Source organism: Triturus cristatus, chromosome 3_1 (assembly GCF_964204655.1).
Source record: "Triturus cristatus chromosome 3_1, aTriCri1.1, whole genome shotgun sequence".
In the NCBI taxonomy this organism is placed as follows: domain Eukaryota; kingdom Metazoa; phylum Chordata; class Amphibia; order Caudata; family Salamandridae; genus Triturus; species Triturus cristatus.
The window spans coordinates 221974404-222001707 of NC_140583.1; the positions used below are offsets into that span (position 1 = coordinate 221974404).

At 48.1% G+C, this 27304-nt stretch overlaps 1 protein-coding gene across 1 annotated transcript in view; it reads right to left on the minus strand.

The window, feature by feature from the left end:
- The window catches only part of IDH3A (isocitrate dehydrogenase (NAD(+)) 3 catalytic subunit alpha), a 121236-nt gene that overhangs the window by 35014 nt on the left and 58918 nt on the right, over nt 1-27304 (minus strand). Inside the window, exons 5-6 of the mRNA XM_085643723.1 lie at nt 23729-23916; nt 4068-4201 (exon numbers count right to left, since the gene is read on the minus strand). Coding sequence (XP_085499849.1) covers nt 4068-4201; nt 23729-23916 — 322 coding nt within the window. The remainder of the gene's footprint in view (nt 1-4067; nt 4202-23728; nt 23917-27304) is intronic.

The following is a 27304-nucleotide window of genomic DNA, read 5'->3' on the forward strand; positions in this document are numbered from 1 at the left end:
ATGCCAGAAACCGGTCCTAGGAAGCTTGTTTCCGGTCCAGGGAAGGCATGGCTTGGCAGTTCGGGCTGGACTGTTACCATGAGGCACAGGGTCAGACTGATTTGCATATGGCTATGTCTGAACTGGGGTGGCAGAGTGGGCTAAAGAACGGTGATGGATCAAACCCAGATCTGTTGACTGGGTGTGAGTGTTTGATTGGTTCTGATGCTCCGTCCATCACCACCCCCTTTTGTACCGCTTTGTTCGCCATAAGTTGGCAGGGTATGCTCAGACGTGAGTCCCTTGCTCACTTTGCCACTGGAGTCAAGCAAGCCTGGCTGAAGACGGCTGAAATGCCAGAAACCGGTCCTAGGAAGCTTGTTTCCGGTCCAGGGAAGGCATGGCTTGGCAGTTCGGGCTGGACTGTTCCCATGAGGCACAGGGTCAGACTGATTTGCATATGGCTATGTTTGAACTGGGGTGGCAGAGTGGGCTAAAGAACAGTGATGGATCAAACCCAGATCTGTTGACTGGGTGTGAGTGTTTGATTGGTTCTGATGCTCCGTCCATCACCACCCCCTTTTGTACCGCTTTGTTCGCCATAAGTTGGCAGGGTATGCTCAGACGTGAGTCCCTTGCTCACTTTGCCACTGGAGTCAAGCAAGCCTGGTTGAAGACGGCTGAAATGCCAGAAACCGGTCCTAGGAAGCTTGTTTCCGGTCCAGGGAAGGCATGGCTTGGCAGTTCGGGCTTGACTGTTCCCATGAGGCACAGGGTCAGACTGATTTGCATATGGCTATGTCTGAACTGGGGTGGCAGAGTGGGCTAAAGAACGGTGATGGATCAAACCCAGATCTGTTGACTGGGTGTGAGTGTTTGATTGGTTCTGATGCTCCGTCCATCACCACCCCCTTTTGTACCGCTTTGTTCGCCATAAGTTGGCAGGGTATGCTCAGACGTGAGTCCCTTGCTCACTTTGCTACTGGATTCAAGCAAGCCTGGCTGAATACGGCTGAAATGCCAGAAACCGGTCCTAGGAAGCTTGTTTCCGGTCCAGGGAAGGCATGGCTTGGCAGTTCGGGCTGGACTGTTCCCATGAGGCACAGGGTCAGACTGATTTGCATATGGCTATGTCTGAACTGGGGTGGCAGAGTGGGCTAAAGAACGGTGATGGATCAAACCCAGATCTGTCGACTGGGTGTGAGTGTTTGATTGGTTTTGATGCTCCGTCCATCACCATCCCCTTTTGTACCACACTGTTAAGGAGCCACGGGTTTGTCCTATGCAGAGGACACCCAACTCACCTTGTCCTTTAATAAATCATCCCAGACAGCCCAAGCCTCTTTTTCTTCTGGCATGCTGGCCATCTCACAATGGATGAGTAACAACTTTTTACAACTGAATGCTAGTAAGACAGAAATCATGCTTTTCGGAGAAGCTCCGCTTTTATTGGCATCAAGCTGGTGCCCTAAAGAGTTGGGAACTGTTCCAGCCCCAAAAACTACAGCAAATAATCGAGGGGTGCGTCTCGACCAGACTAACAATGAAAGAACATGTTACCACACGATTGGTGCATGCTTTCATGTGTTGGGCCTTCTGAGAAGAGCTTTCCCCTACCTCCCGGACTCCTTACGAAAGACTCTTATACAAGCCCTGGTACTGAGTAAACTATATTATTGCAACGCTCTCCTGATCGCAGCCAACGAGTCTGCCTTAAATCGCCTTCAAGTGGGCAAAACACCGCAGCACGCTTAGTTGCAAACGCATCCTACAGGTCAGCCTCTTCTACGACAACTACACTTGATTACCTGTATGGAAACGGGTGAAGTTTAAGATCTGCTGCCTGACACACAAGGCAATATGGGGAAACGGTCCCTCCTACTTGGCAGAGAGGCTTCACCAATATATCCCCCCAAGGGACCTGCAATCTCGGTCGATATCCCTGCTCAAAGTCCCTAGGATTAAAACACGAACAGGAGGAAAAGCCTATTCAAACCAGGCACCTTTAATATGGAATCAGCTCCCTTTGGCCTTAAGACAATGCCCTGATTACCTGAAATTCAGAAAGGCCCTGAAAACCACCTTTTTTTAGTGTAGCATACCATCACAACTTCTTCTGCACTTCCGCAAGCGCCAAGATACCCCTCTGGGGGTGATTCACGCGCTATATAAGCTGATAATAATAACATTGAAATCATTTTTGGAAAATAACATCTTTGCAGCAACGTAAAGTGTATTAATACGGACCAAGGTACAAGACTGAGGCTAGGCCACAATATATTTTGGGTCTTTGACAGCATAATAGATGTTGGATAGAATTACTGCTCTGTTGTGTGACTCGTACACATTACAGATCAGATTACAATGATCAAATTGCATGTCCATTCAAACACCAGGGTAAAACAGTGATGAATTAAGAACAAATTGTATAAAGTACATTCAATAAAGTGAACAGAGGGCAAATTCCACAGTAAATCAAAGGCAGCCTACTGCTAGGAAAACACCATGGCTTCCAGCAAACAGAAAATAGATGCCAGAAACTTGAACAAGTCCAAAAGAGCACATAACGAAATTAAACCTCAAAATACCACCAGGCACCCAGAGATCCTGCAATGACTGAAAACAAATTAAACTATCACGATCAAGGGCAGCTTTCAGTTTTAAAAATGGCAATATCTCAACACTCTAAACAAAGTATCTATTGCGTCATGAAGGATCTGAAAGGATTTAAAAAATACCTAAACCCCTGATCCCAAAGACAGCGGTAAAGAATTTGGGAATGTGGCTGGACGATAGTCTGTCTATGGAGACTCAAGCTAGAAAAATATCAGGAAAATATTTTGGAGCACTGCGAATGCTACGAAACATCCTACCAATCATTCCTGAAAACACTCACAGAACCATGGTACAGGCCCTAGTGCTGTCGCAGCTGGACTATGGCAACTCCTTGTATCTTGGCACCCCTAAATACGTGATAAACAGATTACAGGTGGTTCAAAATGCCGCAGCTAGGATACTGCTGCGCATTCCCAGACAACAGTCAGCTAGAGAAGCCTTGGAGACATTGCACTGGCTCCCTATAAAGGCCAGGATAGAGTTCAAGTCACAATGCACCCCCCACAGATCTATAAATGACAAAAGCCGGGACTTAATTAAAAAGCTTGTCACACACTACATCCCAGGTAGACACCTAAGATCCTAGGCAGATCATCTTATGAAACAGACCAGGATAAAGAGCCAGATGGGGAGGCAGATCCTTCTCACATCTGACTCCTGGCCTTTGGAACTCCCTGCCTAGAGAAATGCGTATGCTAACCAATGAATTAGCATTCATATAAAACTCAAAACTTGGCTCTTCCCTTAAACCCCCATATACCCTCTGCCATTTTCTCCCAGCACTGGGACCCCTTCGGCAGCTATGCACTTTATAAATCCCTACACCTAAACCTAAATAAAACGTGTTCTGTGTTCCCCTCCTTTACATGTGTCTTAGCGCAAGTATGTGAATGTAAATAACAAGCCCATGCAGAAGAGTGGATTTTCAGATGGAAGTTTTAAAAAAAGCTTAAAAATCACAAAAATGAAACACAGAATAAGTACTTTTAAATTGCAGCTGGACTGAAGGTAATCGTATGATGGATAGAAAAAAACAAAGATGGAAAAGTAATGGTTAATAATTAATACAATTTTGCAAGCTATCAAAGGGGTACTGAGTTTATTAACAAGGTCAAAATCAAATTTGCAATGTTCTAAAATAAAAACGTTTTTACATAGTGAAGGATCTGTAACTGAGAGCAGCTACAAACATGTGAGTTATACGGATGGATTAGTGAAGTTTGCTATATAGTGAAGTTTGCTATTATAGAACTCCAACAAGCATGCAAACGCAGACACTACAGACTTGAAATAACGCTTCGTAGTTGGCCAATTCCAGTTAGGTGATCAGCAACTTCCACAGAAGCTCAATATGGTGTCTGCCATCTTGTGCTAAACCGTTTTTGCATTTAATTTCACTTGATACAACTGTAAAAATAAAATTTTCTATGCACTTCGGCAGCACTGAAACAACAAAAAGCCAAGCAACCTACATGATGTTTGCTTTGTGTACAGCTGTGACAGTGGTTCTTTTGTTGTTCGTAGCGTACTCAAAAGCAAATTGCGCAATGCGCTTGCTTGCTTGCTCTGTGATGAGTTTGATACTTTGGACAACACCGTCAACAATCTGGAAAGCAAAAACAAGTGTTATCTGAAAATGTAGAAAAGAAGTCAATCATAATGCCAAAAACAAATATTTAGCAAACTGACCATCCCCATAAAACCACACCTTTCTTTAAACATACAAACGAAATATTATAACGTTGGTATGTTACTGGTAGACTGCTGTACACACATAATGAGGAGAAAAGTTCCATTTATTTCTAGGGTAGACAGACGCTTATTCTATTGCGCACTCGCTGTTGCTGGCGCTGCTGCTGGCGCTTCGCTTTTTAAAACTCCTGATTTTGTGATTTTGTTTTATTTTACTTTGCTGCACTTCTCCCCTGTTTTTAGCAGGGTTTTGCCCCCTTCCTCATTCCGCATATAATTGGCTCCCTCACTGCCGTTTTGGCGGGCCTGGATCTCGGGGGTGGTTCACTGTGGGCGCCATTTTGGGTAGGGATGTAAATGTAGCTTCGGGCGCCATCTTGGAGCGTCCTCGCGCTCGCGCTAGGATTGGTGAGCCTACTTAAGGCGGACTCAGTTTCGAGGCGGCCTTGACAGACGCTTATCCTATTGCGCACTCGCTGTTGCTGCTGCTGGCGCTTCGCTTTTTAAAACTCCTGATTTTGTGATTTTGTTTTATTTTACTTTGCTGCACTTCTCCCCTGTTTTTAGCAGGGTCTTGCCCCCTTCCTCATTCCGCATATAATTGGCTCCCTCACTGCCGTTTTGGCGGGCCTGGATCTCGGGGGTGGTTCACTGTGGGCGCCATTTTGGGTAGGGATGTAAATGTAGCTTCGGGCGCCATCTTGGAGCGTCCTCGCGCTCGCGCTAGGATTGGTGAGCCTACTTAAGGCGGACTCAGTTTCGAGGCGGCCTTGACAGACGCTTATTCTATTGCGCACTCGCTGTTGCTGGCGCTGCTGCTGGCGCTTCGCTTTTTAAAACTCCTGATTTTGTTTTATTTTACTTTGCTGCACTTCTCCCCTGTTTTTAGCAGGGTCTTGCCCCCTTCCTCATTCCGCATATAATTGGCTCCCTCACTGCCGTTTTGGCGGGCCTGGATCTCGGGGGTGGTTCACTGTGGGCGCCATTTTGGGTAGGGATGTAAATGTAGCTTCGGGCGCCATCTTGGAGCGTCCTCGCGCTCGCGCTAGGATTGGTGAGCCTACTTAAGGCGGACTCAGTTTCGAGGCGGCCTTGACAGACGCTTATTCTATTGCGCACTCGCTGTTGCTGGCGCTGCTGCTGGCGCTTCGCTTTTTAAAACTCCTGATTTTGTGATTTTGTTTTATTTTACTTTGCTGCACTTCTCCCCTGTTTTTAGCAGGGTCTTGCCCCCTTCCTCATTCCGCATATAATTGGCTCCCTCACTGCCGTTTTGGCGGGCCTGGATCTCGGGGGTGGTTCACTGTGGGCGCCATTTTGGGTAGGGATGTAAATGTAGCTTCGGGCGCCATCTTGGAGCGTCCTCGCGCTCGCGCTAGGATTGGTGAGCCTACTTAAAGCTCCCCTCTCCCGCGCAGCGGGACGCGCAGGTGAGGACGCCGTCGCTTAGCCGGAGTCGTGCCAGAGTCCTGCCCGTCTGCGCTCGTCCGCGTCGAGGCAGCGCGAGGCGGGGCAGGCTCTGGTTCTCGTCGCGGTGTTGCTTCGCCGCTTTTGGCAGGTATGTTGTCTTACACACGGTCCGAGCTGCTGTACATAGGGCAAAGGTCCAGAGGATGTGTCTGTAAGCCTGTGGACCCTTTAGTTGGCCCTTACAGCTGTGCCTGCAAAGGCTGGTCACTTAAGAGCCCTACTAAAATCCGTTCCTTGGAAGATGCTATTCCTGTCACGCGAACGTGTGTTGCATCTCGAGATCTTCGTATTTGGTGTCTAAACATTAGATCGCTGGTAAAACATCACCTGTCCATTTATGACTTGCTTGAGAAAGAGGACCCCGATGTCTTTCTAATGACAGAAACCTGGCTTCGGGATTCGGATTCTGCCATATTGAATCTTGCATTCCCTCAGAATTATACCGTCTTCACTACCAATAGGACCACAAGAGGAGGTGGTATTGCTATGGCAGTCAAATCCTGTTTTCCAGCTGAATGGAAACCGTCGGGACTACCTGCATGTGAAAGTGCTATTTTCAAAGTCGCTTTTTCCCATCAATTCACTTTCAGTGGTATGCTCATTTACCGTCCTCCCGGCAATGATTCTGTCTTCAGGTCCGCACTGGCCGATATGGTCAGTCCTATAGCACTTGGTTGTGCCAATTTCAACATCGTGGGGGACCTTAACATCCATTTTGATAATGGGTCATCCACTACTGTGAGCACTCTGCTGGCGAACCTTGAAGCTCTTCAACTCACTCAGCTCGTCACCCTTCCAACCCACTCAGAGGGCCATATTTTGGACCCCTTCTTTTCCACACTTGATGGGGTGAGGTTGTCAGATCCGAGGCTGATGGGGTGGACTGATCATCTGCTGGTAGAAGCCTTTTGTCCGGTCCACGATAAGCCTTTTATAGCTGTGGACAGACCTATTCTAAAAAGGCTTTGGCACAAGCTTAGGCTTGAAGAGTTTTATAGCATACTGGAACAGAAACCGCTGAGCACCTTTATTAATGTGGAACAAGGTTACCAACAGTTCTGCGCTTGGATCACCGATGCCTTGGACTCTCTTATACCTCTACGGTGGTCGAAAGGCCGGACAAAAACACCTAGTCCTTGGTATAATGAGTCACTCGCAGAACTGAAAAAAGCTTGCCGAAAAACAGAGAGGGAATGGAGAAGATCCTATGACCCTGCTCTGAAAACTCGGTACTTTACTGAGCTGAAGTTCTACCATAGAGCTATTTGCAGAACACGAGCCGCATTTTACGCTCAAGAATTTGCTACCAGCCCTAACCCATCAAAACTGATCTTCAAGGTACTGAAGGATCTTATGAAAAACAGATCCACCTCAGAGGTGATTTGCACAGATTCCCACTGTGATAAGCTGGCCTCCTTTTTTGTGGAGAAAGTGGAAAAAATCTACCAAGGTTTTGACACACTCCACCAGAACCGAGAGGTTACTGTCCCCGATACGATGGGATATGAGACCCTTGCTATGCTACCTGAACTGACTATTGAGACCTTTGACAGGCTTAGCCTCAGGGTCAAGTCAGGTTCTCCCTCGGACCCGTTAAAGCCAGCCTTTATCAACACACTTTCCCCACTGTGCCATGACCCCTTATTGAATCTGATCAATATGTCATTGTCCAACGGAACGGTACCCACAGCATGGAAACAGGCAGTGGTCACTCCTATACTAAAAAAAGCCAACTCTGACCCCCGGTTGCCAGAAAATTATCGACCCATATCCCTGTTGCCTTGGATTGCCAAAGTAACAGAAGCCCACGTCAACTCTGTTCTGTCGGAGCATCTGGCTCGCAACCAGATATTGGATCCCAGTCAGAACGGCTTCCGGTCGGGACACAGTACCGAGGCGGCATTACTCTACATCACGGAACATCTTCGCCAGGTACTGGACTCAGGCCGTACTGCAGCGCTTTTACTATTAGATCTAAGCGCTGCCTTCGATACTGTGTCCCACCATATACTGATCCAACGCTTACAGGAGGCGGGAGTGACTGATCTCGCCCTCCAGTGGTTTTGGTCTTTTTTATCGGATCGATCCTTTAAAGTGGCTATACCACCTGGCCAATCCGCCACTTATCCCCTGGAGCTGGGGGTACCACAGGGATCCTCGTTGAGCCCTACAATGTTCAACCTCTATGTGAAACCGTTGGCTGGTGTCGTCAAACAGTGGGGTCTTACGATGGCCTCATATGCGGACGACACACAGCTAGCGGTGACACTCAGTGGAGACCCTGAGGTGGAGGCCCCCAGATTCCGAGCGGGTCTGATGGCAGTAGCAAGCTGGCTTCGCACCAACTGCCTTCAGTTAAATGCCACCAAAACAGAGGTGTTGGTACTAGGGAAGCACGCTGAGCTATGGGGTAACCAGTGGTGGCCATCAGAGTTGGGTGTCACTCCCATTCCAGCTTCTGGAGTGAGAAATTTAGGCATCTGGTTGGACTCTGCGCTCACCTTCAGGGACCACACTAAGAAGGTGGCTGCCACGTGCTATGGCATTCTGCGGGGAATAAGGCCGGTTTTAAAGTATTTTGATCCCCCTACCAGACAGCTTGTGGTCCAGGCCTCTATACTATCTCGGCTGGACTACGGCAGTTCACTGCTGTTAGGGGTGAATCAAGCAGAGGCCTCTAGGCTCCAAATGGTACAAAATGCCGCGGCACGGGCCATTGTGGGCCTCCCTAGACATTGCTCAGTGTCTGGTACCATCACGGCCTTACATTGGCTCCCGGTCAGACAGCGAATCCAGTTCAAAGCGCTGTGCCTGACCTTTAAAATTTTGAAATCTTCTTCGCCGCCGGCACTTGCCAACCTACTCACGCCCTATACTCCTTTGAGATCCTTGAGATCGGAGGGGCTTCACCTGGCTGTCTGTCCACGCTTTAAATTGAGCAGAATGGGTGGCCGCTCCTTTAGGGTGCTCGCGGCAGGTTTATGGAACTCGCTCCCGGTACACATCCGAGCTCTTGAAGACCTACTCGCCTTCAGGCAGGCGATCAAAACTTTCCTGTTTCCCGTGTCTGTTTAATTTCTTTTTCTTTTATTGTGTGTTATGTTGTAGTGTCTGTCATAGCGCCAGGACGCCCCTTTGCTGGGGCAGCTGTGCGCTATAAAAATATAAATAACATAACATAACATAACATAACTACGCGCCGCAACAGTGTCAAGACGGAGCAGCTGCTTTAACAAGAGCAAAAAGACATGGTTAGTCAGAAGGATTACACTTCCAGCATTACCAACCTATGTGTGTGTGTAGGTAAGACAATCTCATGCAATGACATAGTAGTTTCTAACTAATAATATCAGATTTTGCTAAGTCACTGATTAGCAGGCGTTAAAAGCAAAATAACTGCGGTCTTGGATGTTTTGTTAATAACGTTTGGGACAAATTCCAGAGATCAGCACAATTTTAAGCATTTCATATTTAATCCTGTGGGCCCTTTTGCAATGAGCCTCTAAAACATAAGGTGCTATGAAAACGACAGAGACTATAAATCAAACCCCTTTTCTTGCTCCTCTTGGTTAGACCCAAGAGTGTACTTATTGGAGTCTACCAGCTACTTTTTAGTCTAATGTTGCCTTTCTTTACAACTTTTGGCTAGGCTTGTAATTTGCTCCACCTCCACAATGCCTCTCTGCTCCTCTTGCACTCCAAAATAACTGAGGCCTTCCGCCAAAAACGTATCAAACATCTTTCCTCAAATATTTCTTACAAGCGCTTGTATTCAGGCTCTTTTCAAACTGTACTCTGAAATACCAGCCCTCAGCCATCTTATGAACCTCTGCAACACAGCCATCTCTTTTCAATATTCTACTTCTCGACCACAGCATCCTCTTTTCTAGCAGGTCTACAGCTGCAATCTTTGCCACAATATTGTTCTGATTCTCCTGCCATCAAGCCAACCAATTCCAGTGTTTATTAAGATGTTCCTCTAAGTTCACCTCTCTGTCACAACCCCTTATTTTAACAATCCACTCCACCTATCAGATGACAACTCAATCATATTCAACAGCTCTTCCACAGTTCAAAAGAAGCACTCTCTCGACTCGAAGATATTCAGCAGCACCACACACCATCTCACTGGACAACACTGCCATTGTTTTAATAACTTGGTGAATACTTACATAAACAATGTATTAACTCTCACCTCCTCCCCCCACCATCACAGTCAGCGCCTTTACAGATAAATGCAAGATGAACAATAAATACAAGCTACGATTCTAGAACATCTTCAGGTCTCCTTAGTTTCATCTGAGGACTTAGGAGAACAATCTAATTTATTATCAAATATAATCCATGGTTTAGTAAGGTATAGCAGCCTATTTTTAATTTGCCTTGGTTATGAACCTCATAGGACTTTGCTGCCTTACAACCTTTTATTTTATGAATTTATTCATTTAATTTCACACGATTCATCCTACCACCCAAGTACCTCTTGTAAACTTGAAAAATCGCTCTCCAAATGGAAAAATATGTAATGACGCCCATCAATCAGCCAATCACCTCATGAGACTCATAAATGGAGACCCTTCTTTGGAATATATATTACACAGTAAAAAAATAACTGATTTCTTCAGTATGCTTGTAGCTAGAAGTATGGATGTAGGTAACCTTATTTATCAATTGTTGGAGTTCATTTGATGGAGTTTTTGCAGAACATTTATACATTTACACACTATTTCAGCAGAAATTTAAACCTCTAGAAAACTACAGGCCTGATTTAGTAACAATATTTTCTGTGTAATTGTTCATAATATGGAAAAGAACAGCATGGTTTGAATTAGTCATTAAAACAACTCAAACAGCAGTTAGCTTCCCCTCACTGCTGCAGGGAAGCTGTTTAAGTGTTATTAGTGATGCGCACAATCTGAAAGGAGTAAATACACTCTGAAAAAGCTAAAGGGTGAGGATTTAATAAAAATACAACTATCTAACATTGTAGGAATCCTTATTTTCTTCTCATTTGGGAGCATTTGGAAGTTCTTACTTCAAGTACATATGCTCAGGAACTCAAACGAATTAGGTGTACAAGACAAATATACAATGCTTATTTTCTCCTTATTGCTCGTCTAGTGCCAAATATTCCAAGTTAATCTGCAATTCTGAAAATACCGTTATTGAAGAAATGAACGGGTAAGTCAACTTTGTCCTAAGGGTCACAAAGATGCCTATGTTCTCTGGACTTGCTATCAGGGCTACGACCATATAATCTAGAAAAGCCATCAGTATTTCCTTTCCCCGATTTCTTTCAGGCGCCATGGTTAATCAAAGTTTTGATACACTGATACCACTTCATTTAATGATGCACACATAATTTGGATTGGATTTCCAGTATAACAGAAACTAAGAACACAAGTGTTTGAAGTGGCAACAAAAATGACCTCTGAAGTAAAGTGCAGTGTCTATATGCCTCTAATATACACCTTCAACACTGCTCAAAACATAGAATGTGTTCCCAAACCTAATGGCCACTGACTTATTCTTCAGTATTATTTTGAGATGACTGTGTGTGATTCAGAGACTGCATTTCAGCCTACTTAATTAAGTGGCAATCTTTAACAATGTATCTATTATATGAAATGAATTTTCTACAGTGTAACATAACAGGATCATGAGTAAGAACAAGTGACTTACCTTCGGTAGCGATATATCTGTAAGAAACATCAGTTAGTTAGATTCCTTACCTTAGAATATCCTCAGGCGTCAGGCTGGATCCGGAAAGATTTTTCGTGAGCAATACCCTTGCGCATCGCTAGGTGTCGTCTGCGGCTCCGCGTCCGTCGTCGGTATTGCCGGGATGACGTCATCTGAGTACTTAGACGCCGCCCTTGCGCGCTGACGTCAGTTCTTGTACATAGCTAGCCATGCAAGAAACCGACACTGGTGCCATGAATCTAGGGCCCTGAAAGGGATGACCTTAACCCTAGATATCAGTTTGCAGAACGGGGAGGATGGATGGGGCGGTAAGGAATCTAACTAACTCATGTTTTACAGATATATCGTTACCGAAGGTAAGTAACTTGTTCATAGTTAGATTTCTTACCTTAGAATAGATACCCCGGCAATACCAACCCCGGTGGTGGGTCTGCGAACCAAGATCACACCAGGAAGTCCTGGAGAACGGAACGGCCAAAGAAGCTGTCTCTCTGGAATTGGCTGTTCAGGCAGTAATGCTTGGCAAACGTGTGCAGCGAGGCCCACGTTGCTGCCTGACAAATGCCCTGCAGAGGGACTCCCCGTCCCAGGGCAGTAGTAGCCGCTGTGGCCTGAGTGGAATGGGCCCTCAGCCCCACAGGAGGTTCCTTCTTAGCCAAGGAATAACAGGCCTTAATGCACAAAACCACCCACCGAGAGATGGTTCGCTTGTGCACCGCCCGCCCCTTCTTAGCGCCCACGTAGCCAACGAAGAGTTTTTCGTCCAACCGGAACTGTTTCGTGCGGTCCAGATAGAAGGAGGGCACACGTTTTGGGTCCTGACGGTAGAGCCTCTCTTCCTCTTTCGAGGGAGGCGGAAAGAAGGTGGGCAATGTAACAGACTGGCCGATGTGAAAGGCAGTAACCACCTTAGGGAGAAAGGAAGGACGAGTCCTGAGAACAACCTTGTCCGGATGGACAGAGAGGAAAGGAGGTTTAGAAGAAAGAGCCTGGAGCTCACTCACTCTTCTGGCAGAGGTGATGGCAACCAGGAAAGCAGTCTTAAGAGTCAAAAGACGGAGAGGACAAGTATGAAGTGGCGCAAAAGGAGCGCATATCACATAGGTTAACACCAGGTTCAAGTCCCACTGAGGCATTACGAAAGGGACAGGAAGAAACATGTGAGTAATGCCTTTGAAGAATCTAGCAACAACAGGGGACTTGAAAAGAGAAGGCTGATCAGGAAGCAGTAAGAAAGCAGAAACAGCTGAAAGATATCCCTTGAGGGTGCCTAGAGCAGAGCCCTGTTGGGCCAGGGAAAGAGGAAAAAGGAGAACTTCTGAAAGAGGGGCGGAAAGGGGATCCACAGCCTTTGCTGTGCACCATGCCACAAATTTGTTCCACCTGCAGGCGTGTACCGTTTTAGTGGAGGGACGCCTGGCTGCCAGAATGACATCACAGACTTCGGGAGGCAAGTCAAATGGCATCCACTGTCGCCGCTCAATCTCCACGCATGGAGGTGGAGGCTGGACAGGCTCGGGTGGAGGACCGTCCCCTGCCGCTGCAACAGAAGGTCCTCCTGAAGAGGCAGTCAAATCGGGGGATCGACTGACAGACTGAGTAGCTCGGGATACCAGTATCTTCGTGCCTAATCCGGAGCCACAAGGATGACTTGGGCCCGGTCGCGCCTGATCTTCTTCAGCATTCTGGGCAGAAGTGGTATAGGCGGAAAGGCATACAACAGACCGCAACTCCACTCGCGACGAAAAGCGGCTCCGAGCGAGTGCTGCCTTGGAAATTCCAACGCGCAGAACTGATGACATTGCGCGTTCTCGTCGGTGGCGAATAGATCTAACCAGGGCTCTCACCATCGCTGAAAGAGGCCTTGCGCCACGTTCGAGTTTAGACGCCATTCGTGATCCATCATGCACCGGCCGCTGAGTTCGTCCGCCCTGGCGTTCAGAGAGCCCGCCAGGTGTTGAACCACCAGGGTGATGCCCTGATGTTCCAGCCATGTCCAGAGGCGCAGAGTCTCCTTGACAAAGTATCCACGACCCCACCCCGGCCTGTTTGTTGCAATACCACATGGCGGTGGTGTTGTCTGTGAACACCTGCACTACACTTGCCTGTACAGAGGGAAGGAATGCCTTCAGTGCAAGCCGGATCGCCCGCAGCTCCAATAGGTTGATATGGAACCGGGACTCCGCCGGAGACCAGAGGCCTCTGATCTCCGCCTCTCCCATGTGGCCCCCCAATCCCAGGAGGGACGCATCTGTCACCACTACGTGCTCCGGTTGGGGTAGGGAGAGGGATCTGCCACTGACCCAATCGCGGTCCGTGAGCCACCAATGCAACTGTGTTGCAGTGCCCTCGGAGATCAGGAGGTGGTCGGACAGGTTGCCCCGATGTTGAGCCCACTGGAACTTCAGGTCCCACTGCAGAGCCCGTATCCGCCACCTTGCGTGATGTACCAGCAGGATGCCATTAGACCCAGCAGCCACAGGACCATCCTGACCGAAACTCGGGATAAAGGCTGAAAGATCGGAATCAGAGCCTGAATATCCCGAACCCGCTGTTCTGGAGGATAGACCCGAAACAGCGCCGAGTCCAGAAAAGCTCCAATGAAAAGGAGCTTCTGGGAGGGACTCAGATGCGACTTCGGCACGTTGATGGAGAACCCCAGCAAGCGCAGAGGTCGGCCATAGTCTGGAGGTGGGAGACAACTGCCTGGGGCGAGCCCGCCTTCAACAACCAGTCAACGAGATAGAGGAAGACTGGAACCCCTAATCTGCGCAGATGAGCTGCGACCACCACCATCACTTTCGTGTACACCCGAGGGGCACTGGTGAGGCCGAAGAGGAGCAGGGTAAACTGACAGTGCTTGTGGCCTACCGTGAACCGCAGGTAACGCCGGTAGGCCGGCAGGACGGGGATGTGGAAATACGCGTCCTGCAAGTCCAACACTACCATCCAGTCTCCAGGGTCTAGGGCAGCCAGAACCTGAGCTAAAGTGAGCATCTTGAACTTCTCCTTTCGGAGGAAGGCGTTGATGCTCCTGAGGTCCAAGATAGGGCGTAGCCCCCTTTGCCCTTCTTGGGAAACAGAAAGTAGTGGGAATAACAACCCTGACCTACTTCTGGGCCAAGAACGCGCTCCAGGGCCCCTTGGCCAAGAGGGCCGTAACTTCCTCCTGCAGAAGTTGCAAGTGATCCTCCGACATGCGGTGGTACTGCGGTGGCATGGCTGGAGGGGTCACATCGAAGGGGAGGGAGTAGCCCCTTCAGACGATTTGCAGCACCCACCTGTTCGACGTGATGGTACGCCAGTGGAGCAGGTGATGGTGAACTCTGCCTCCCACTAGCGTGGAATGGGCCTGAAAGGTCAGACTAGGAAGGCTTTGAGGCAGATGCTGTGGGAGCAGATGTGGGCTGACCAGCTCTCTGTCCCCCTGCTCCGCCTCAGTGGAATCCACTTCCGCGACCACGTTGAGGCTGGTTCTGCGGCCTGTGGCTAGACGGACGTGCGGGGGCGCCCCTTCCTTGGCCACCAAAGGGGCGAAAAGCGGAAGTTTGCGGGCGCGGGCCGAGAGGCCCAAGGACTTGGCCGTAGCCCTGGAGTCCTTAAAGCGCTCCAGCACACTATCCGCTTTGTCGCCAAAAAGGCGACGGCCATCGAAGGGCATGCCAATGAGTGTGCTCTGGACATCCCTGGAGAAATTCGTGGATCTCAGCCAGGCGTGGTGACGAATCGCCACTGTCGTCGCAATCGCCCTACCTAGCGAGTCCGTGGAATCAAGCCCACATCGAATGGAGTACTGTGCTGCATCCCGCCCCTCAGCAAGAGCCTGTGCGAGCCGAGTCCGGGCCTCCTCCGGACACTGGGGCATCACGTCCGCCACCGTATCCCACAAGGAGTGGGTGTAACGGTCCAAAAGGCCCGCGGTATTAATGGACGGCAAACCCCAAACTGAGGGAGGAAAACAGTTTCTTCCCAAATTGTTCCAACCTTTTGGATTCCCGATCCGGAGGACCGGACGGGAAGGCGGTCTGGGACGTAGAGGCCTAGATAACCAGACTCTCAGGGGTGGGGTGCATTCACAGAAAGCTGGGGTCGCCTGGAGCAGGGCGGTGGCGCCGGGCCACGTTCCGGTCCACAGGAGTGACTGTGGAGGCCTTGGACAAGGTGCCCATCAGAACATCAGTGAGTGCCTCATTGAACTGCAGTAGAGGCTCCGAAGAGCTTACTGGCGGCTGAAGCACCTCAGTGAGGAGGTTAGTCCTTACGGCCGCTGCAGGGAGCTCCAGGTGAAGGGCTTCGGCAGCCCTGCGCAGCACCACCGAATAGGTAGCCAGGAAGGGAGGAGAGATGAAGCCAGTGTCAGGCAAAGTGTCGAGACCACTGGCATCCCCCAGCTCGTCTGCCCAGTCCTGACTAAAGTGGCACTGCTGTGCTAGAGGGTCCTCGGACCCCTCCCAGTCGTCCCAGTCATCCGTCTCCTAGTAGACAGGTAGACAGGACGGAGCTGGGCGGTAGATGAAATGGACCGGAGCAAAAACTGGGGACGACGTCGTCCGAAGACGGCGCCGGGGGCGGCCCATAGGGGTCGGCGCTGGCGGAGGGGTCGTAAGTTCAACCGGTGTCGACCGGGATCCAGGCCTGTATCCCACGGGGGCCTGCGGCGTCGGGACCAAAGTCGACGACTGCGCCGGGGCCGAAGCCGCCGGCTCGCTAGGCCTCCCAGTCGGGCCTGCAGGGTCCGAAGGCGCGCCGGCAGGCCTCGGCGGCGGAAAGAGACTCCTCATGCCCATGAGGAAGTCTCAAATCTCGCCCGAAGTCGCATTAGGCCCAGGGACCGGAGGGTATGGGGCCGGATGCGACTCCTGCGGCTCCAACGGAGCCGCGCGGGTAGTGCCACCCGAACCCTCAGCCGAGTCGCGCGACCGGCGAGGAGAGTCAGAAGAGCGATGTCGCTTCTTCGACTTCTTCTTACTGTGCCTCGACTTACCTGAATGCGAGGACTTCGAACCCGATGAGCGGTGATGACTTCGGCTCTGCGACCGGTCCCTCGACCTCCTCCTCGACCGGGACCTCGAGCGGCGCGGAGCCGACTGCCGGAGCTCGAGGAGCTTGCGGGAACGCTCCCACCTAGCCGTCAAGGCCCGGCAGTCGGGGCACGACTGGTCATCATGGTCGGCCCCAAGGCAGTAGAGACACAGACGGTGGTTGTCCGTAACCGACATCAGTCGGTTACAGGCGTCGCACGGCTTCAAACCAGGCATCCCTACCGGCACCAGGAGTCGAGGTCGACTCGAAAGAAGAGACCAAAAAAGTACAAAGAGTTTAGTCAAAAAGTGACTAAAGGGTATTCTCTTCCCGGATCTGCGCTTACTGGCGTGGAAAAAAGAAGAACTGACGTCAGCACGCGAGGGCGGCGTCTAAGTACTCCGACGACGTCATCCCGGTGATCACGACGCCGACGACGGACACGGAGCCGCAGACGACGCTTAGCGACGCGCAAGGGTATTGCTGACGAAATATCTTTCCGGATCCAGCCTGACGCCTGGGGATATTCTAAGGTAGGGAATCTAACGAACGTGTTTCTATCAGATAAATGGATCTACAACTCTGCAAAGGAAGCACTCAACACAAATGCCGCTGAGAGTTAATGTTCCATCATCCAACACATTCCAAAGAGATGTCCTGTTTTAATAATGCAACACATTAATTAATTCATGCTTGGGGCTCTGCATATTCACTTCTTCCTCCTCAAAATGTGTTATCTTCTTTTCTTACTTTTTTTTTTTTAACAGTTGATCATGAATAGTAATTTATGGCCTGATACAGACTGAGGGAGAGGGTGGTGTCATTGGGGTAGCAACAGTACTTAGTCCTTTATATTTAGAAAGGAGCACCGGCTCAAGAGTTACCTCTGCACCTTTAAGGAACCGTTGTCACAGCAGTTCTGTTCAAGGTTCAAAACGTTTGATGGACGTTCATTCTCCAAATGTTTGCCTTCCACTGTATTTCTATTCCTGCACCCAGCTACAGCCTCTTAATAAAGGATACCTGCCTCTTGGAAAGCAAAGGATACCTGCCTCTTGGAAAGCGTCTTGATCCATATGATGTATACAGGGCGATTCTAGGTGTTATACACAACTAAACACAGCTTTGGATACTGACCCATCCTTTCAAGTGACTTGTACTATAATTTGAAAGAAAAAGCCTCAAACCACATCCACCTGGTCCAAGCATCAAAACCCCCAATATGGATAACGAGGGATACACAATTGCACCTGCTGACCCTCTTATCAGCCATAGAGCCACTATGGAGACCACTGACCATGTAGATCAGATCCTGCAAGCAATACACAACACAAGTTCACCATTGAAATACAAGATGGATACATTTGTTTTGGATACTCTGCTTCTCCAAGCAGACCTATGTAAGGTGAAGGTGTCAGACAGGATGGGCGTAACCAAAAAGATCTTTGGAGCACATCTGGAATATTGCACCACAGAAATGCAGAAGCAAATAACATTTCTCCAGTAAAGGGTGAGGTTGAAAATACACAACTTTATCCAGCAGCAGTCAAACCTCAGAGGTGTTCATTCACAGCAGTAAAAAAGTGGCTTTGGGGTCACCTATTAACCTATATGCTGTTGTTCCCAGCTAAGTTGAAGGAGGTGGTGAGTGCCAAGGCACATTTCTTCAAACAAGCATCGTAGGCATAGGACTAAGTGGAGAGCTAGGGAGCTGCTAACAGAAAATGCACTGACAAGCGACTGGGGAGAAGGGGGTCACAGAAGTGCGGGTGGGCATGGAACTGGTAGATATCACAGGCCAATGAGGAAACAAACACACTCCGATATGGAAGAGGCCAATTGCACATGTGGACTGGCAAGCCCATCCTTCAGAATAGTATTCTGATGGACACTGTGGAAGATGTATACTTGACATTAAGAGCAATTGCTTATACTGTGTGGCTAAACTTCCGGTGGTTGTTACAATATAGTCTAAGTATGAATGATGTATAAGGTGGGGGGGAAGAGGAATTACAACAACACCCTTTTTGAATCTTTTACATGTCCTCTTCCATCACCAATTAATTACAGTCGATTTCCTCTGGCAAGTGTTAAGTTATTGAACTTTTATGTGGGTAACGCTAGTGTGAGAAGTTGGCCTGGTATATGCTGTCCACTTGTTATAGTGGGCACCTTGTACCAGTCCAAACAACCCCTATTGATGATTAGGTTTAAGACCACCTTTATTGAAAGCTATCCTAGTGGTAGCTATGGAGAGCAGCCTTCAGGCTAAGTCTTGAAGGACTGTACAGCAGCTTGATTTACCAGATTATAACCTCTTGAAGGACAAAATGAAAAGAGAGCCACACAAGGTATATAACAAATGTATGTATTTATTTCTAAACACTATCTAATAATCTCTTTATGAGATTAGAGCTCAAGATACACAATAATACAGTACTAAAACAGCAGTAAATAGCACAATACACAGTGGGCCCCAGGGGGAGACCAAACCATATACTAGGAAAGTGGTATAAGAGCCACGACTTGACTTGACACAGTGCCTAGAGCACGTAGAATCGCTAGGACCCCAAGGAACCACCCAAAGTAGTGACACAGGGGACCCACGGGGGACGCGTGCAGTGTGTGAACACAGCCGCGATCTCCGTACAATCATATGGGAAAGTCACGGTTGGAAATTTAAAGATTAAGGACACTTAGGAGAGGACTTGGAGCAAACCCTTTGAGACTTAGAAGGTACTAAGGACAGCAGCCATGTGAGCACCAGAGTACTCCAGGGAAGCCGGGTGCATAGGTGTCAAATGGTGTCTGGAATCTTCGCTGGTTTCAATGGTGACTTGCCGCAAAGTGCTGCTGCATTGGAAAGGAAAAGTGTCCGGTGTGATCCAAGCCTGGAACGAAGATGTGAAGAACCTGAAAGCAGAGGGGAAAGAGTCTGGGTCACCTCAGGGTGACCAGGGGCACGGTAGACCAATGCCCACCAATTTCGGGTGTTTCAGGTGCGAAGAGGTGAAGCTTGACTCCGCTGCCACGGGGACCAGGAGACGTCAACGACGACCAGAGTCCGCAGGCGAGCTGTCCCACGAAGGATGTCGAGTGCTTGGGGGGAGGGGTTAGGGGGGTCGGTGTCCGGATTGGAGACCAACAAGCCTTGGCAACAGCAACCCACGTGGCGAGAGTAAAATGGCTTCGGTGTGGACCAGCAAGGTGCTGGTGACTCCCCAAGCGATGGAGAGTCAGGGCATGTCTGGAGCAACCAGGTAAGCCCGTTGAAAGTACCCTTCTCAGGGACCCACAAGACAACGGACGAGGGATCGCGAAGGGACCTTGAGTGGAACCACTAAAAACCAGCCAACGGAACACTCGTGGAATGTAAGCCAGTAATCTTCGGTGCACTCACTGCTCGGGGTCTGGACTACAAGTAGCCCAAAGCACAGCCTCAGGGATCGCCAAAAAGCATATGCAGCTGCAAATGTGCACGGTGTCCAGGGGTCCGGATTGCACGATCCCCACGAGGGCTTTGGATCTCAGGCTTGCTGAGACCTGGGATCGGCCTCGGGGAAGCTTGGAAACCCACCTCCTGTGTTGCAAAATCTGCGGAGTTTGTTCGGGAGCTGCGTAGATGCAAACCAGACAGATGCGTCTTTGGTGCCTGCCTTGCAGGGGAGTAACTCCTTTACTCCAAGGGAGATTCTTCGGTCATCCAACGAAGTGTAGATAGTTGAAGTTCTGGGATTCTGTAGCAGAGTTTCGTCCAGGTAAATCTAAAGTCCTGTAGACAGGGGTTCCTACTTTATATCAAAGGAAGGGGTGGTACAAATTCTGGGGACCCACCTATGGGAGGGTTTGGACAGAGGGGTGGCTACACCCATGTTCTTTGTCCAGTTTCGCACCAGAGCAGGTGCTGAGTGCCCCTGCAACCGGTTTGAGCTTGACTATGCACAGGGACACCAAATGTGCCCCCAGTGCAGACATCAAAGCACTCTTGGAGTGCACCCACCCAGCCCCAATACACTAAAGCCTGTCTGGGAGGCGGTTACACCTCCCTGTGACAGGAAACCTATTGTCCAGGCCTCCCCTGCCGGAGTTTCGTCCAGCAGCAGGAGGGTAGATTCGTGTCTGTGGCTGGCAGCATCCATTTTGTGATGCCAGGGTCTGTGAAGCTGGTACCGGGTGTACCAGTGAAGTCATGGTGCTCCCTCTAGTAGGGGGGAATCATACCTCCCAGTCCAGATACTGTGGTGGAGGTATGATTCCAATGTGTTTGACACCAAACACAACATGTTTCCATGCAGCCATTCCAAAGTTAGCATTTACCGCGAGATTATAATGCACTTAAGAGTATATGGTTTGGCTGCATCACAAACAACCCCGGGACTAAGGTTTCGAAGGCTGCAGAGGGGCTCTGCTCATGCATGAGCACCCTCTTACATAAAACCCAGCACCCTGCCTTCAGGATTGATAAGGGCTGCCATAGGGGTGACTGATAGGTTTATATGTGCAGTGATATGGAGAGATATAGGAAACCTATATCTCAGTAAGGGGTGCATAGACCATCTTACACAGGCTGCTGTAGCAGACCTGTTGTGTCATTTTAAATGGCTTCCCAGGGGTAGCACAATACATCCTGCAGCCCCTGGTAGGGCTCTGGGGTACCTATGCCCTGGGTACATAGTATACCATATACTAGGGACTTATAAGGGTACCCCAGAATCCAATCTGGAGTGTACCAAAAGTATATGCAATCAATTTAGAGAGGAAGCAGCTAGGCTGGGGCCTTGGATAGCAGGGTTCCAGCCAGACTTAAGTCGAAAAACAGTGAAACATCAGCAAAAAGGGGGGGGTAACCATAAGAAGCAGATCCTACTCTCCTAAAGCTAGCTCATCCTTTGTTGAGAAAGCTTTGCAGGACTCCCTCACCGTCTGTTCTATATATTGGTTATATTGCAGTGACCTGTATGAAGGGCTGAACTGGTACATCCCCAGCTGCGGTTCAGGATGCACTGGGTGGGGCTGTAGGTCTTATGGATTTAGTTTGTTTGTGTTTGATTTTGTTGTCGAGATATTTAGTTGAATCAACTGCATTGACTCAGAGGAATGTAAGCATATTTATGGTTAAAATCATTTGTAGTCATGCTGTGTTGTCACTAATATGGATAATTACAACTACAAGCTGAATTCGTCCCTTGATATGCCTAGATTTACCACAAGACTATTAAGTACAACATCCAGATCCCAATTAGTAAAATGAGTGATTTTCATCCAGTCAAAGTACAGAGAAAAGCAAGGGTCTTGATTTTACTCTGCAATCATTCTTCTTAGTCCATGATAGTCTTCTTGTTGATGTGATCTGAGGAGGTGTACAGCTCCTTAAATGATAGATATAAGGACTGATCCCTTTGGGTCAATGGCCAGATTGATTATAGGTGTACACAAGACCTTGTCCTGTTATGGAGGTGAAGAGTTACCTAGGCTGAGAGACCTAGTGTGTTTGGACTGAAATTAAGGAATAGATTTTACTGTGAATACCAACACTTTCTCATGTAGGGGTGTGGTATTGTTGACCTTTAGGTGTTTGTCAGGACATTTTGCTTGGTGTCACAAAGGGTATGTGAAACTCTACTAGACGAAGTATATGTTTTGAACAAAAAACTACAAATTGGTGATGGGCAGCCATATGAGAGAACTAGCAGATTACTAGTCTGGCAAGTTAACAGAGAGGGTGCATTTGTGTATATATGTACACTTTGTGAACAGTCATGTATACTAGTACTGGATCAGGCAGGTGCTAGTGTAGTCTTCTGGGATGATTTTATTTTCATTCTCTCTTTGGGCAATAGGTTTGACAGAACTATGGCTTGATCCATGATTTGCAATAGAAGGGCTGGCGTGCAGGCACAGAGACTGTTGACGGGGGGGAGCTGAACTCCCCTCTGAATCTGAAAAAATTGTCAATGCCATAAAAATTGATGGGTATGGGCACATCACCCAGCATAGATGGACGTCTGGTGGAATTTTGCGCAAGGGAGGCTAAATTGATTGGCCCCAAATGGTCTGTTTTTACAGATTTTTTACCATTCCAAGTTGGAAGGCACCATTTCGAGCAACATAGACAAATACTTTACACATGCAAAATAACTTTTTGAAAGCAGAGCGGCCTGGCAGCTGTAGGTCTAAAGAATGTAAAAGACCCAAAATGTTTTTGTCAGGGTAGGAGGGCTGGAAGAGCAACGGGGGAGCAAGTAGGGGGAAGTGAGTTGAGAAGACAACATGGAAGAGGAGCTACAGCCAGGGGGTAAAGAAATAAAACAAAAAAAAGCAAAAAAGTTGAAGTGGGGTAAACAATGAACAAGCTGGTGGGGTGGGTGACGGTGGTAGCAGCACACAAAGGAGAGACCAAGAAAACACACGCTCTCTAATGGAATAAAAGTAGCAGTTCCCTGAATGTGGGCACTGAAAGGTTACAAGTCTTCTAAACAAAAGAATGTTTAAAATAACTAAGTGACAGGGAAGGAACAATAAATACAAGACGAGAATGGAAAGCCATCCAATAGGAAACAAGCAACTGAGTAATAGAAAAACCAATGGTAAGCAATGGGCTGGCACAAAGTCGACTGTAATGGTGTGTGGTCTATAATAGGTGTTTCAATAATAGAGAGCTAACGTGTGTGTAGGTGAGACCCGAAACGGCACTCAAGCCACATTCACCATTTAGGCATAGTAAAAGAGAAGGATATGTTGCTCTGTTCCTCGCAACCGGCTCAGCTCCATAACCTAGTTACTCTTAATTGCAGCAGTTTCCATAGCATTTATAGTCAGTGACAATGTTGCATGCGATATCAGCTCAGTATTACATCAATGTAGAGCAGATCCCTATTATTACATGTGATCGTGAAAACAGCAACATAGGGACAGTCTTAGCAAATCGGGTGCCAGTTCCTCAATGAATGAGCAGAGTCTAGGTGCTGTGCTGCAGTCCTTGTCAGTTAAAGTATGACACCTTTCACTTAAAGGACCCGGAGAAAAAGCCTCAGAGGGGGGAGCAGCAGCATTTCACTACCTACTGTAACATATATTTGACACAGATATTTATGCAGAACACCCCATAAAACACTGGTTTAACATCTCTGTTTGTGCCTTTGCTGTGTCCCTAAACTATAAACACAACATGTACACCTACAGTAATGATTACTGTAAACCAATTCTCACATTACATATTTAGATGTTGTCCTGGCTGATATCTTACCACATGCTCAATCCCACTATATTCTCCTTCTGTGTTTTCTCGAATTGTGACAAGATCCACGCCGGTGTACGGTGTTTTGTAGCCCTCAATAGAGACACAAGGCCGTACGTTTGCATACAGGTCAAAGGTCTTGCGCAGCAAAAGATTCATAGATGGATGACCTGCTGCTATTGGAGTCTTTAGAGGACCTGAAAGTTCAAAGCATATGAGGTTATCGCAAGAGATTAATTAACACACTAATATGCCAATTTGGATCTGACCACACATACAGTCTAAATGACATTAAAAGGTATTAAAGATCCAAAGTAAAGAGTAAATACTACTCTAAACTGAGGATGAAATCTTGTTTTCAAACACAGTTTGTGATAAGCTCCTTGAGCATTCCTGAAGACTTAGGATGGTTCAATACTCATTAGAAATCGTGCTTTAACATGTTATGGGAATTGTGGCATCTAAATGCAGGGAATTACTGAATGACATCCCTGTGGCTATAACACTTTGAAAAATCCCACCACTGACATCAAAATGTAATGTAACTGGTAGGTAGGAGTGAGCAGGACCAGTGGCTGTGCAACTTCACACATTTGATTTATGCTTCTTTTTAAATTAAATGTTCTTTCAATCAACAATGCCAATGATAATGTTACTCATGACGTTCATAAGGTAGTGTTACAAGTGAGCTTTTTTGTGATGTTTCACGTGAGGTACATAAAAATGCAAATCAGCAAAGAATTGGATGAGTTGCTAAGGCTGTGTTTCCAGTTATCATTTAAACTTAAATTTTATATTTGGGAGTCGCTTTTGAATACACATTATTTTTTAAAACATTTTGAATAGTTTGAGTTTTTTTAATTATGACAGTACATTTCTTTTTGCTTGTTTTTATTTTTACTGATTGGATTATGCGTTATAAAAATGCGCAGCATTACGTAATTTTTTTTAAAACAAATGTATTTATTGAGTTTAATACATAGCAACTTGAGAACACAGCTACATATTGGCGCACTTTTAGAGTAACCAGTTTCAATGGCTGACAGAGCCAATGGTGTCTACATATTCATGAGGTTTTTACAACATCACAAGGTTTCGCCGCTCAATGAATCATGATGTTTACAGTTAACCATCAACACAGCTGGTAAAAATCGGTAACACTGAACAGTGAACCGGTCCATTTACTCGATACCCATTCACGGAAAATCTCAAACTGGTGTGTTAGCGTTGCATCAATGGGGCGTCACTGCTCTCTTGGCGTTCATACCATCCGTGCACCAAAACAATAAGCACCCTAAGATGCTGGGTCTCGAGGTTTGAGGGGCTGGGAAAGAGCTCTAGCACACCACTCCAGCCTGAAGGCTCAAGAAAGGCAGACTTCATTGCTTGACCAGTGGCGTCCTGTGTATTCCCCTTATCTCCTCCATCTTTAGCATTGCCCCAACTCACCGCCTCTATCTTCCACCAGCTATGCGGCAGGCCCTCAGAGAATTTTCAGTGCCTCACTATGTCTCTGCCGCCTTCCATTCTGGTCGCCTAGTGTAAAGGCCCAACAGGCAGATTTTGGCAGTGTTTGTTGAGTCGGTGTATTGTCCTCCGTTAAAAGGCCCAACAGGCATATTTTGGCAGTGTTTGTCGAGTCGGTGTATTGTCCTCCGGCCAGAAGCAGGCAACCCCACGACAATGCCACACCATATGTGAAAGATCTGCATCATCGAGGTGGCATCTAGGGCAACCATAGGCCTGGGTCTGGAGCATCACATTCAGCCTATGAGGGGTGAGTTATGTCATGTGCACATAGTTAAATTGAGGATACTTAAATCTCGTGTTTCTCAAGACTGTGTAAATGTGCTTCAGTTTTCGCGTCCACTCTAATTCATGAGTCTCTCCCACCTGGTCCGAGGGCTCAGCAAGCCATTACAAGTGTCTAGGCATAGTGCTTGGTACAGCCAGGTAATCAGCCGTCATCTGCCCCTGATGGTGAGTATAGCCTGCAGTGTATCATTAGTCACCGGTTTAATCTCTGTCTCACCAAGGAGGTTTCTCAAGGTACGTGTGAGTGCTCTATATGTTATGAAATGTGCCTTGAGAAGTGTTCTAATGGCCATCAAGTCCTCAAAGCTTCGCAGAACGTCCACATCATATAAATCTTCCAGAGTGTTCATTTCTGTCTCTAGTCCAGTTCGGCATCCGGGCTCTTATGAAGTTGCCCCCGCACTGCATGGGAAGCCCTACTAGGGGCAGCTCAGGAGGACACCTCCAGTTTCCCTTACTCTTGCGCAGTGCCCCCCTCACGCAATGCAGGCCAATTGACAGATGTTGGGTATAGTAGTTGACTGCAGTTTATCCCCTCCCCCCCCCCCCCCCAATCAGCAGTGCCACCAGGGCTGTATCCTTATGTGGCTCCCCAAGATGGTTTAATTCCTGGGTAATCCGGCACGCAAGCCACCAAGCCAGTCACTGGAGCTGTGCCCAACCAGGCCTGCGGTATCCAAACCATGAGGTGTGTGCAGTAGAAAGACACCTTGGGCAGGATAACCATTTTAGAAAAGGCTATTTGAGCCAAAATGGCAGCCATAGAGTGCACCAGAATGTCACGCTACCACACAGACCTGTTCCGAGGTTGCCCTCCGGGATATCCTCAGCTGTGTGGTATACCCAAACCCCCAAATATTTAAGGACCTTGGTTCCCGCCTGATGCCCCCTCCCCTTATTGGCTGACTTCAAGAGCCTCATGTAGATTCCTACTCACTGGGAATGCACATATTTTGCCAGTTGGTTTGCACAAACAGGAGACCCTCCCCAGCTCCTCCAAGTGTTCCATGCCCCATGGAATCCCTGTGTCCGCGTCTCTGAGATACAGCAGCATGTAATTTGCAGAGTGATATCCCATGCTCGCCATCTCGCAACGGGATACCTCGCCCTGCTCCCTCCTTCCAGAGCACGCAAGCAAACTAATCCACTACCAATGTGTACAGCAATAGGGGGAGCAGGCATCCTTGCCTGGTTCCCCGATGGATCACAAATGCTTCAGAGACACACTTACCAATTGTACCCAGGCTCTTGCTCCAGAGTAGTACAGGAGTTCCACCCACCTATCCCAGCCATCTTCAAGTCCCCTTCTCCTCATGACTGCCCTCAAGTAGCCCCAGTGCATGGTGTTGAATGCCTTGTGAACCTCTCGTAGGACCCCAGCTGCCTTGGGCACCGAGACGATCAACGCCTCACTAGAAGATTCCAGGAGGGAACCCCTGTCCAGTGCTGACGCGTACATCTCCACCAGTTTTTGAACCAGGGGGGGGGGGATCATATATCTGGAAGTATTCGGCTGGCCATTCATGCCTGGGATTTCCCCCCTCGCTAGGTCTTACAGCGTTACGCAACTTAAAGAAAAAAAATAATAAGTGCAATAGCGCAGGACAATTTTTGAGAAGAGCTGGGAAACCCAGTAAACTCCCCCCGAAGATTGAGTGGAAGGAGAACTGCAAGTAACTCAAGCACATAAGAATCGTATTAACTAAAGTAACGACCATATTCAAGTAACATGGGCACCATCAAGGGGATAAACCGATGGTCTGAATGATA